The following is a 12,294-nucleotide window of genomic DNA, read 5'->3' as shown; positions in this document are numbered from 1 at the left end:
GGTTTTCACAGATTGCAGGTGAGAGCAGTGAGTGTGGTATGTTGAAAGGGAAGGAGATGGGAACCTTTCTAAGCATGGACTTAACACAAACGTTTAGACACACTGTAGCTTGCAGGTCCTTAGTGATGGAGTAAGAGGAGAGTTCAATGCTTCTGGTGAATTATTCGAAGAAAGATAAAATACTTCAGCTGTTTACTTAAAGCTGAGGTTGCATAAATTACTATTTTCAAACATATCTCTGGGCTGGGATCAGAGGCATGGTTTAGGGGCAAGTGCTTGGCAAGCACACCGAAGGTTCCTGGGTTTGAGTCCAGCTTTGCAACAAATCAACCCAACTTAATATGTATTTAGACCTAACTTGAGATATAAAGTAAGACCTCTGTAGGTTTAGGTCAAAAGTAATGATCGCTCATGTTCCTTTCATGAAGGAATTTTTGTGAAAAATGTTTCTTTTTCAACAATTGTTGCAGGTACTGCTTTTTTTTTTTTTTGCTGTTGTACAAAAATTACTGTAGCATTAGCAGAGTAGCTAAATGTATACAGCTGAACACATTGTGTCTTAAAGCTTTTATGAAGACCCAGGAAAGAAATATCTGTCAACCCTTGGAACCCACAACAATGGGGTGTTTATGAACTGTCTTGCAGCCACTGTTGTGATTCTTTGTTGTGAGGCTGTGGCACAATGGTTAGGAAGGTGTGCTCTGACCACATTTCTTAACCTCTTTTTTTTTTTTCTGCCCCGTGGGTTCTTTGTTTTTTGTTTCTTGTTTTTTTTTTTTTCCAGTCTGTAAATGGAGAATAAAAAAAAAAAAAAGCAGCCTTTTGTTTTTGTTGTTGTTTTCAAGACAAGGTTTCTCTAGAGCTTTGGAGCCTGTCCTGGAACTCAATCTGTAAACCGGGCTAGCCTTGAAGTCACACATGTCTCTGCCTCCCAGTGCTGGAACTAAAGATGTGTGCTACTATGTCTTATGATAGCAGTTACCTTAAAAAGGTTATTTTGATGGTTATGTAAATTAATTCACGTAAAAAGGATAGATAATTTTAGCTTTTGCAATAACTTGAGGTTAGTCGATGTGTAGTTACTTTTGGCTTCTGGAATCCTGTGCTCTAGCTATAGCAAATGTACAAAGTCCTGTGGATACATACTGTTCTATCTTGAATCACTGCCCCATGGCTAATTTCCCATGCATCTATGACTTACTATTTATTAAGCTTCATCTCATGCTTTTCTATAAACAATTGCCAGTAAAATTTGGGAGCTTGTGTGTATAAAGTTCTTGAGTATTTAGAACCAGGTATGGTTGCTTATGCCTATAATCCTAGTACTCAGGAGGTTAAGACAGGAACCCTATGAGTTTATGGTCAGCCTGGGCTACAAAATGAGATCCTAATCTTAAAAGATTGTTGAGACCTGCTATTCATCAGAATTTGCTAAAAATGATTTCAGCCATTTCTCAAGATACTACATGCAGGTTCTGTGAACATAAGCAGTTGTGAGTATGTAGTATCCAAGTTATGCTAGGATCCTCTTTAATAGAACAATAAGAACTAAGCAGATTGTGCTGAGTCTATTTATAAGGAGACCAACAGACCAACTCTGTATGTTAAAAATACTTGTCATTTTGAAACTAGACGTGGTAGCATACACATGTAATCTCAGCATGTGAGAGGTGAGGTAGGAGGGTCAGGAATTCGAGGCCAGCCTGTGGTATATGAGATTCTGTCTCAAAAGAAGACAAAAGTAGGGAGGTAGTGGCACTCAGGAGGCAGAGGCAGGCAGATCTCTGTGAGTTTGAAGCCAGGCTGGTCTACAGAGAGAGTTCCAGGACAGCCAGTGCTGTTACACAGAGAAACCCTGTCTTGAAAAACAAAACAAATTAAATTAAATTAAAAAAATGAATAAATAAAGAAGAAAAAATCTGTCATTTTGGAATGGTACTCACTTCTATCTAGATACTCCTATTACTTTTTTTTTTTTAAGTAAAAAAATATGCTTTGAAGAACCTGGTAAGTAAAAGTGGGAGAAAGGGGCTTGAGGCATAGAGCTAGTACTACTTACCATTTGTGAAGTCCTCGGTTCTACCTCCAGTCTCTCACTTGCTTACTCTCTCTCACACATAAATGTTAAAAAACACAATATTTAATAATTGAATTGGAGATAAATTGGTTAGTTTTGTTTCACTTAGTGCTTCCCAGATTTAAAACCTTTTTAAATCAAAAGACTTTCAATTGTAGTAAAATATACATAGCATGAAATTTGTCATTGTTTCAATATACAGTTCAGTGGTATTATGTATACTCATGGTGGTATGTAGCCATCACCACCACCCATCTCGAAAATTTTCCATCCTCCTAGACTGGAAATAGTACCGACATCTGCCTGGTCCTCCTTCCTCCATTCCTTGGCATCTATCAGTCTCCTTTCTATCATTAAGAGTGTGTGCTTTAGGTGGCCCATATGAGTCCATGTTCTTTTATGACTGGCACATTTCACTTGGTTATAATGTCTCTAAACATCATCCATCGTGAGATATTATCATTTTCTGGGTTTAAAGGCTCTTGTTATAGCCAATGTATATAAATGGAAACTTTTGTTTCCTGGCCATCCAGACCCAAATAATCACACAAAACTACGTTAATTACAGCATTGTTTGGCCAATGGCTCAGGCGAATTCCTCACTAGCTCTTACATCTTAAACTAATCCATTTCTGTTATTTTATATTTACCATGAGGCTTGTGGTTTGTTACCTCACTTCTTGCTTCTTGGGCGGAGCCTACCTGACTCTGCCTTCTTTCTCCCTGCATTCACTTTAGTTTGCCCTGCCATAGGCCAGAGCAGCTTCTTTATTAACCAGTGGTAATAAAACATATTCATAGCATACAGAGGGGAATCCCACATCACAAGTATATATTACATTTTATTTATTTATCTTCTACCATATGTATTATATATTAGTAAGTTTTATGTGTGTTTGTCTTTGTGTGGTATATGCATGCACATGTGGGCCTGTGTGCAGAGGCCAGAGACATTAGGTGTCCTGTTCTGTTGTTCTTTTTCTTATTCTCTTATGATGTAGCTGCAGCTGACTCTAGTGACCAGCAAATTCTAGTGATCCTCCTGTCTCTGTCACCCATAGCATTAGAGTTATAGCAATCTGGGGCCATACCTGGCTTTTTATATAGGTGCTTGGGATTTGAACTCAGGTCTTTCATGGTCTCCTCCCCCCCTTTTTTTATTACATGGTATTCCATTGCATGTATGTGTCAGAAGATATGTATGGTTGTTTGAATGTTTAGATTACATTTAGATTTTCAGTATATATTTCAAATAATTCTGAGATAAACATTTATGCTCAGTTACTTTCTGGGGCAAGTTCTATAGTGGATTTCATAGAATGTTTATTTTTACATTTTGATACGCATTACCAAGCTTCTCTAGCAAGTACCCATTTTCACTCCTTTCTGTTATAAATGAGAATGTATTTTGCAACTAATAACCTGTACAAGGATGTTCGAAGAAATTTGAATGTTTATTTTAGGAGGGCAGTTTTGATTATATGTGTATGTACAAAGTTTTGCTGGATTTGTCATAATAAAATAGTTCCAAAAACATAAAAAATAAATAAATGAGAGTGTAATGTCTCAGGATACCCGTCAATATTAGTTCTTAAAAATCTTTTTGTTCTTTGTGCAAGTGAACAGAAAAAATAACTTATTTCATTGTTGTATGTCTGTGTTAGAAATCAAATATACCTTCAAGTGATACTTACCCACTCTTAAGAGATTTTAAAAATACTGTCAGTGGTTCTGAAAAGCAGTGTTGGCATAAATGGATAGTGTCCCAAGGTGACAGTTTTGAAAGGCACATTGGTGAGAGGCTCTCACGTCTGTATTAACGGAATGTGATCCCTCTCTCTGACCACACACCTGACATGCTTGAAGGACTTATCTCGACAGCAGGATTGGATAGTCAGTGGAAGTGGGACAGCAGCATGTATTGAGTCTCCTGCTTGGTGTTGCCAGAGAGGTGCAGTGCTAAGGCCCCTGTCTTTATGGAACTGCAGGCACACCTCATAGGAGCCCAGAAATGACACTCCAATCGTATGTTTCCCAGGGAAGTCCTGTGGAAGTTTCCTCTCAGAGCTGGTGTGGATCAAATCACACACATTCATCACTGCATGGAGTCATACTGTTTAATAGAGAAACTGCCTGCTGATGCTGGAGTATGTTGAAGCCTTTCTAATGAAAGGGGAAGTTGGAGAGTTGGTGTGCGCCCTCAGAGCTGCTTAACTCGTTTCTCTGTTCTTTGTAAGCTGTGCTGGAGCAGATTCACTTCACTAGAAAGGTTCTGTTTGTGTTTGTTTTTAAGGGTACCTCAGTGCACTTTTCTTTGTTCTTTGCTTTTTGATTTTTGGTACCAGAACACTCAGCAAACATTTAGTTTTGCAGGGAGGGCTAGACAATATGAAGGTAAAAGGCACAACCTTTTTGCCAGCAGCTAGCTGCCTGCCTTTTATGGAGGGAAAATAGCTGTTGTTCTAGGAGGCTTGCAGGTGACCAACTGCGACCATCAGCTTCTTGACGAGAGGATCTATGCTCAATGCTCCCTCTATGGTTATAGGAAAGTCTTCGTTTTCACAGGAATTTAAATGCTCACTTTAAATTTTGTAATTAGTTCATCAATACACTGGCATGTTATAATTAAGGAGATCAGATATTTGAGAAATGTGTGACACTTACCACATAGTATTGGGGACATAGGAAGTCTGTCCTACATAAAGTTTTGTTTAGACGTGAGGTACTTAGCTTTGCATTTCCAATTAGTCTCTGTGAGAGTAGTCCATGAACCAGATATAAAGGAAAGGGAGTAAATATTAGCGTTATTTTAATTAATACCTTGTTTAACAATGTGCTTCAACCACATTTTTTCTAATAGTATCTTTAAGGTCCACTAGATAATGGCAGACAAATTTTTGATAAGTTTTAAAAATCAGATGTTACTAGATTTTCCCCTGTTCCCTTTCTAGAAGAGACAAATGACAAGAGTCTTTCACCTTTCCCCCCTCTCTTTTCTTTTTCCTTGGGACCAAACCCAGAGCCTTGTATATGCTAGGCAAGTACTCTATTATATTCCCAGCCCTAAAGGTATGTATTTGTGTGAGAGTTAGTATGTGTGGGTATGATTGTATGTGTGTTCAGGTACACATGCTCCTGTGTATGAGGCCATTGTGTGTTCTGCTGTATAACTCCTGTTCTCTTGAAGCAGTCTCTCACTGTAACTAGACTAGCGGCCAACAAGCCCCAGTGACCCTCTTGTTTCTGCTTTCTGTAGTTTGGGGGTTACAGGCCAATGCTTCTTCTATGCCCAGATTTTTATTTTTAAGATTTATTTGATTTTATGTGCATGAATGTTTCGCCTGCATATATGTATGTGCACCGTGTGTATAGTTGGTACCTGTAGTGGTCAGAGAATGTCAGATTCCCTTGCATTGTAGTTATAGATGTTTGTAAACCAACATGTGGGTGCTGGGAATCAAACCTAGGTCCTCTGAAAAAGCAATCAGTGCTCTTAATTTCTGAGCCATCCCTCCAACCCCCCACACCGATCTTTTTATGTGGACTCTAGGGATTTAAAACTAGTTTTGTCTTGTTGAGTGGTGGTGGCACACACCATTAATCCCAGTATTTGGGAGGCAGAGGCAAGTTCCAAGTTCCAAGACAGCTTATCAGAAAAACCCTATCTTGAAAAACAAAATAACAACAACAAAAACTAGTTTGGTCTCTAGGGTCTGTTTCCTAGCCACAGTATGTATTATTCTGTGCTGAATATTTCCAGCCCACTGAGAAAGTTCTATCTAGTTCATGGGATAAACATTATTACATGTAGCTTTAACAGGATCAAGGAAGCAGTTCTTATAATTAGGTTTCTAAAATAAGAAATTCATCTTGCGGCAAGGCAATTTTGATTAATACATTTTATTTGAAAAGCACAGTATTATCGTAAAAGAAAAAAATGTTTATTGAACAAAATTACTTTGGCGGTAAACTTTTGTAAAATTCCTGTTAGCTCAAAAAACTTCTTGTCTTTAAATTTACAGCCATGAGACTGTGAACTGCTAAGTGCAGGTGAGTACTGTAGTGTATCACCTGACAACACCTTGTTCCTTACCCTCGACCTCACAGCATCGTGAGCAGGTGCATGAAGTAGAGGAAGTAGGAAGGAAAACGTACATTCTAGCCTGCTTCCTTGCCTTGAGTAGCCTCACTAAGTGTTGCTATGATTTACTTGCAAGAGAGCCATAGGCCCTGGTGCTTATAAGAATCTCCTTTTAGCTTAGCTTTTATCCATCTAAGCTTCTGGGTACAGAGATAATGTTGGATTTCAAGGTGAATTTTTATCATATTGAGTTTGTTGAAAAATGATTCAGCCATTTTTTGCCTGTTTCTTAAATATTGCTGTGTGCATCATGTTTCTAGGTAGGTGAGTCCGTGAAACAGTATGAAGAGGAGAAAATAGCCTTTTAAAGAAACTGGCCCACAGAAAGGATGGCCTTCTTGGACAATCCAACTATCATTTTAGCTCATATTCGACAGTCACATGTGACCAGTGATGACACGGGAATGTGTGAGATGGTTCTCATTGATCATGATGTTGACCTAGAGAAGACTCATCCTCCTTCAGTGCCTGGAGACAGTGGGTCAGAAGTTCAGGGAAGCAGTGGTGACACTCAGGGCTACGTGTACGCCCAGTCTGTCGATATTACCTCAAGCTGGGACTTTGGTATTAGAAGACGCTCAAACACAGGTAAACTGTCTTTAGTTGTCTTCTTAGCTTCAGATCAGTAGTCAGCCAAGAGATAATGGACAGGGTTGGAAGAGGTCCATTAGGGAGTCTGTGCCTAGTGAGAGAGTGGTTGAACATCTCTGTGTGAGTAGAAGACTTTGGTGTTGAGCTGTTAGGAGGAAGTAGACAGGAGAGCCTTATGTAGGTGGAAGTTGCCTTTAGAAAAGGAAGTGGCCCTGTTTTGAGACCTTAGAGCCATCCAGTCTCAAGTAAATTTCCTTGAGGGAGATTCTAGGGTGACAAAGATCTCTTAATATGGGAGCAGGATAGCCTAGGAGTACAGGCACCAAAATCAATACAAGAGCAGGCTAGCCCAGGAATGCAGGCCACTAAAGTCCCAGCTCCTGGGTGGGTTTTAATAGGTTCCGTATATGGCGTGAGGGAGGCACAAAAAATGCTCCTATTTTGATGCTTTCCTCTTATTTCCTTAAGTTGATCACAAACCTTTGGTCTCAGTGGTTTGTAAATACTCAAATTTGCCATATATATTTAGTTCTTAACCTTTAGAGGCTTATCATTGTCCATTGTCCAGTTGATAGTGCTTTTATAATTTTTCCAGAAGAATGCAGTGTGCCAAGGCTTTTATTGAGAAGGGGGAGGGAAGGTAGTTAGGGAGAAAGAACACATGCATATATATAATATAGATATATATTATATACATACATGCATACTTATGAGAGATGGCATTTTAAGGATCCTTTTTTAGACCATTATAAAATATAATCATAATCAGTAGTAGTAGCCTGTTAATCCCAAGGAAAGAGAGTGACAAGACAATAATGAAAAATGTTTATTTTCATGCTCCAGATGTAAAATGTTAACTGGGAGTCTGCGGCATGCCTCACAGTGAAAGAAACATTGAAGTTGAGTTCAGAATGCAGTGTCTGTGACATCAAAAAGAATAGTTTGCCCATAAGAAGAAAATAACTATTATCACTTCCCAGTATCAAGAGAGACTTTTATCAAAATAGGGTTTTAGTGACGGTTCGCAAATAATTTAGAACCATTGCCACTTCATTGTTCTATTTGGAACATCCTTGCACGTTCGTGACATGGTATCTTCTGTGACAGGCTGGGTAGATTTTACCAGGAAGATGCTGCCCAATTAGAGTGTTACGGTGGTGTTACTGTGACTGCACCCTTCATTGTTACTAATGACAGTGGGTTTGGTTAGGTATAGTGACGTCAGCTTTTGCAAGCCAGGGCCAGTGGTGGCACACGCCGGCACTTGGGAGACAGAGCCGGGGGATCTCTGAGTTTGAGGCCAGCCTGGTCTACAAAGCAAGTTCCAAGACAGCCAGGGCTACACAGAGAAACCTTGTCTTGAAAACGCAAACAAAAAAGAATGCTTTCACCTGTATAGTTTTTTTTTTTTAATTTATTTATTTATTATATATACAATATTCTGTCTGTGTGTATGCTTAAAGGCCAGAAGAGGGCACCAGACCCCATTACAGATGGTTGTGAGGCACCATGTGGTTGCTGGGAATTGAACTCATGACCTTTGGAAGAGCAGGCTTAACCTCTGAGCCATCTCTCCAGCCCTACCTGTATAGTTTTTAAATTTCTGGCATGATCATTTCCAGTGTTCCTCTCCCATAATGCTAAGGAAGGAATGTATGGTTTCTCACCTTGAAAGTGTTTGTAAACAAAATTTGTTTTAGATATTTTTCTATTGCCAGTGTGTGTGCCTCAATAAGATGCGGAAGAGTAGCACAAAAAAACAGTGAGAGACCCGAGTTCTGATCTCCCCAGTTATGGCTGTGAGCAGCAGTTGCTAATGGATACCGGTTGTCTTTCTGTGAAGGACCAGGCTGCTGATTTTTGAAGGTTGAATGTTGATTAGCCAGTGTAATAACAGACGTCTGATTTTAGGTGACTTGGTGCAGACATTTCTTTAGTTAATGCTGAGGTGCTAGTACATAATTGAAACTATAGGCCATATTGGTGATCAAGGAACTTAGTTTTTAGTCTTTAAAGTACATCTTAAAGTTTTTTTAAAGAAGAATTGTTCTTTTTACGATTTGACTAATGTGACAAAGATACAAATCATTTATTTTACTACCTATAAACTGTTTCAGCCCACTGAAGAAAAGCTATGCTAATTTATATAGCTGTGACATTTTATAATTTTCATGATTTTTAGATAAAGGATTTTATATTTAAAACTTTAATAGTCTAGTCTGAGTTCATTTATCTTTAATTTTTGAAACGGGTAGAGTAATTCATAACAGTAATTTTATTCCTGTAATGTAATATTCACTTCAGTTCATTTGTGCATTAAAATTCCTTTAAGACCGTTATTAATGATTTATATAATGAAATGTCATATTAATCACAGAAGTTTTCACATTTTATTATTCTCTTCCATGTTAATACTATCTTTATGATCTCTATTAATGTTTTATATCCTCTAATTTCAATTATAAATCAAGAATATTTTCATGTTTTTGTTGGTATTTGCTTTTCAGGGGTGCCACCTTTAAAATTTTATGACTTTCTTCCTCCATATGCAATATAAAACATCTTTATTCATATAAAGGTAGTTAATTATGTCTTTGTTTATAGTAAACTTTCATTGACAAACTTATAGTTATAATATTTCTTTTCAAGCTCAAAGATTAGAACGACTCCGCAAAGAGAGACAAAACCAGATCAAATGCAAAAATATTCAGTGGAAAGAAAGAAATTCTAAGCAATCAGGTAAATGGAGACAACTTTCATTTATGATTTGGGATTTTTATACTTAGTTTATATCATTATATATGGACTTCTATATTTAATCTGTTCTTCTAAGTTCTTTGGGTGGATACCACTTGTGTTTGAGCTTGAGCCCAGTGCACTTGTGTGCATTGGTCCTGTTGGTTTGGGCCTCCTTTCCCACTGGCTTACAGGGTTAATGCGGTTAGAGGGTGCTTTCTAAAATCACTACTTAGTACCATTTTCTTGGGGCCAAGAATAGTATATACTTTTTCAAATGGGTGTTTGAGTTATAGGTTCATTTGTACTGTTCTATTTATTTACTGTTTGTGTGTGCACACTCATGCACATGTCACCTTGCATGTGTGGAATCAGAGGTCAGCTTGTAGGAATCAGTTTTCTCCTAGTGTATAGGTTTAGGGGAGTGAACACAGGTTCCTCATGGCAGCTAGAACCTTTACTAGCTGAACTGTCTTGTCAGCCTCGTTTATATAGTCCTAGACTTTACCTTGTTTCAGTGACCATAGCACCTTTCCCCCCCTTTTTTTTGCGGGGGGGGGGCAGGGTCTTTCTGTAGCTTTTGGAGCCTGTCCTAGAACTTGCTCTGTATACCAGGCTGGCCTCGAACTCACAGAGATCCGCCTGCCTCTGCCTTCCGAGTGCTGGGATTAAAGGCGCGTGTCACCACTATCTGGCTTCAGAACACCTATTTTCAATGCTTCACTTTCAGCAAGAAGAAAAAAAATTTAAACTCTTGGTTACGGTGGAGATGGCTCAGTCAGGAAAGTGCAATGGCAGACCTGAAATTTCAGTACTGAGCACACAACAGCAGGAGGATCCATTGGGCTTCTTCCCAGCTAATTTAGAGTTCCAGGTCTAGTAAGTGACCCATTCTTAGTAAAATGAGGTGAAATATGATAGAGGAAGACACTGGACACAATTGTTAGCTTCTGCATGAGCATGTTCACACATACAGTCTTGAAAGTAAAGTAGTCTTAAAATAGTTTATAATGATTAGATCATTTTCTAAGACGTTTTCTTTATTTTTTCCTTTAAAAGAAATATCCTCTTTGTTCTTCCAATACCTCCTTGGCAGGTGATGGATGTCTCATAAATCTCTGTTGACTATCTCCATTGCTGCCCAATAATTCTAAGGTTGGCGGTATTAATGGTTGCTACGTGACTAACAGGGTGCACTCGGCATTTCATATTCTTCACTCTATGCAAAGGTAGAGGTGTTATTACTTATGATTACTGGTGAGACAGGCCAGGGAGACTTGATTAACTTACCAAAGTCACACAGCTAGAAGGTAGAAGCATGGTCATGCCACACCTCACATCCAGCTTTGTCTTCCTTGATGAACCAACCACACTATACTTGCTGCTTTTTGTGCAGTGCTTTCATTAGGTCCGGTTTTCTTAGTGACTTCCTCTAAATGATGCCTATGCAGAACCAGAAATTCCATTGACATGCTGAGCACAGCAGGATACACCTGTCATTCCAGCACTCAGGAGACTGAGGTAGAAGAATCTCAAGTTTAGAGCCAGCCTGCGCTACCATTTCTTTTTCATATATCCTTTTTTTTTTTTATATTCTTTCAGAAAAAGGGGAAATGATGGAGGTGGGTCTTGTAATAATAAAGAAACTGCCTCGGCCCTCATAGGACAGATTCTCCCGCTCCAGACAGACACAGGTTAAGATCCTCCCTGGTAAGCCAGCTCATGGGCTACACAGAATATTAGAAATGGGTTAGAACACTATGTAATAGCTAGCCAATAAGAGGTTGATTTCTTATGTTTTCAGTTAATTTATTTTCTTTTCTTAATATGTGCCAAGTTCATGTGAGAAGTTTGCATCTATGTGTATGCATGTATGTGTGTGTCTTGTGCATGTGTGAATGAACTACAGAATGGCGTTAGGTACATTTCTTAGTCTTATATATGGAAGCAGGTCTCTTGTCGAACCCAGAGCTTGCTGTTTTGTCTCCTGTCTACTGCCATGACATGCTGGGAATAGAAGCTTTTATGTAGATTCTAGGAATCCAAACTTTGGTCCTTGCATCTGCTTGGTAAGCATTTTATCTGCTGAGCCATTCCCCCATCCTTAGCTTTGCTTTTGATACTTTACAGATCTGGCTGGGCTGCCTCTGTTACAGCTTTCTCCATTATATTTAATATGGCCTAAAGACACTTCGATCCTTCACCTTGTTTGTTTTGATATTCCTTTATCTCTCAGTGCAGTTGCTGTGAATCGCCTCTAATGAAGACAGGGGATGGCTTAAGCTCTGTTTCTTGGGCTACCCTTTAATTCGCTTTCTTCACTTTGAAATCTTAAACATATAAATAGAAAGAGCGTGAATTGAGCGCCTCTGATGTCTATGCAGCAGTCCATTTCCAACTGGAGAACGGTTTTCAGCTGGAGTATTCTCCAGCTTATCCCACCAGCTTTAACTCTGTTGAGAATTTCAGAGTATGCTGGAGAAGTGGATAGCCCCTCCAATTTCCATTTGTAGTCACTCTGTTCATTGTGTGTTTACACAATTTCCTCCTCTCCTTTTCTGTCTATCACACATTTCAGGAACTGACTCTGTGATCATTATTTCTGGAGCAGGTCGTTACCTACAGTCCACCCTGCTCCATGGCTGTTCTAAACAGTTATCGTACACCTGCCGCATCAATGAAGAGAATAATGTCTTTGAAATTTTATGTAGGTGTGGCTCTGTCATCACAGCTTAGCCCTCTGTTATCC

General features: G+C 38.9%; 1 protein-coding gene across 7 annotated transcripts in view; it reads left to right on the top strand.

Annotated features, from left to right (window-relative positions):
* Positions 1–12,294, top strand: part of Mapkap1 (MAPK associated protein 1) — a 224,137-nt gene that overhangs the window by 19,035 nt on the left and 192,808 nt on the right. For 4 of the 7 annotated variants that reach the window (XM_050161678.1, XM_050161674.1, XM_050161677.1 and 1 more), the window contains exons 2-3: positions 6,479–6,806; positions 9,459–9,548. The exons of 1 other annotated variant lie outside the window; for it this stretch is intronic. In XM_050161678.1, the coding sequence (XP_050017635.1) occupies positions 6,548–6,806; positions 9,459–9,548 (349 nt within the window). In that variant the 5' untranslated portion in view covers positions 6,479–6,547. Of the gene's footprint in view, positions 1–6,099; positions 6,128–6,478; positions 6,807–9,458; positions 9,549–12,294 lie in introns of all 7 variants that reach the window. 2 more of the 7 variants (XM_050161675.1, XM_050161680.1) reach the window with 2 other exon arrangements.

Source organism: Alexandromys fortis, unplaced genomic scaffold (genome assembly GCF_014885135.2).
Source record: "Alexandromys fortis isolate MF-2015 unplaced genomic scaffold, M_Fortis_MF-2015_v1.1 scaffold_74, whole genome shotgun sequence".
In the NCBI taxonomy this organism is placed as follows: domain Eukaryota; kingdom Metazoa; phylum Chordata; class Mammalia; order Rodentia; family Cricetidae; genus Alexandromys; species Alexandromys fortis.
Note: the sequence above shows the minus strand (reverse complement) of the source record. Positions and strands in the feature narration are given on the sequence as shown.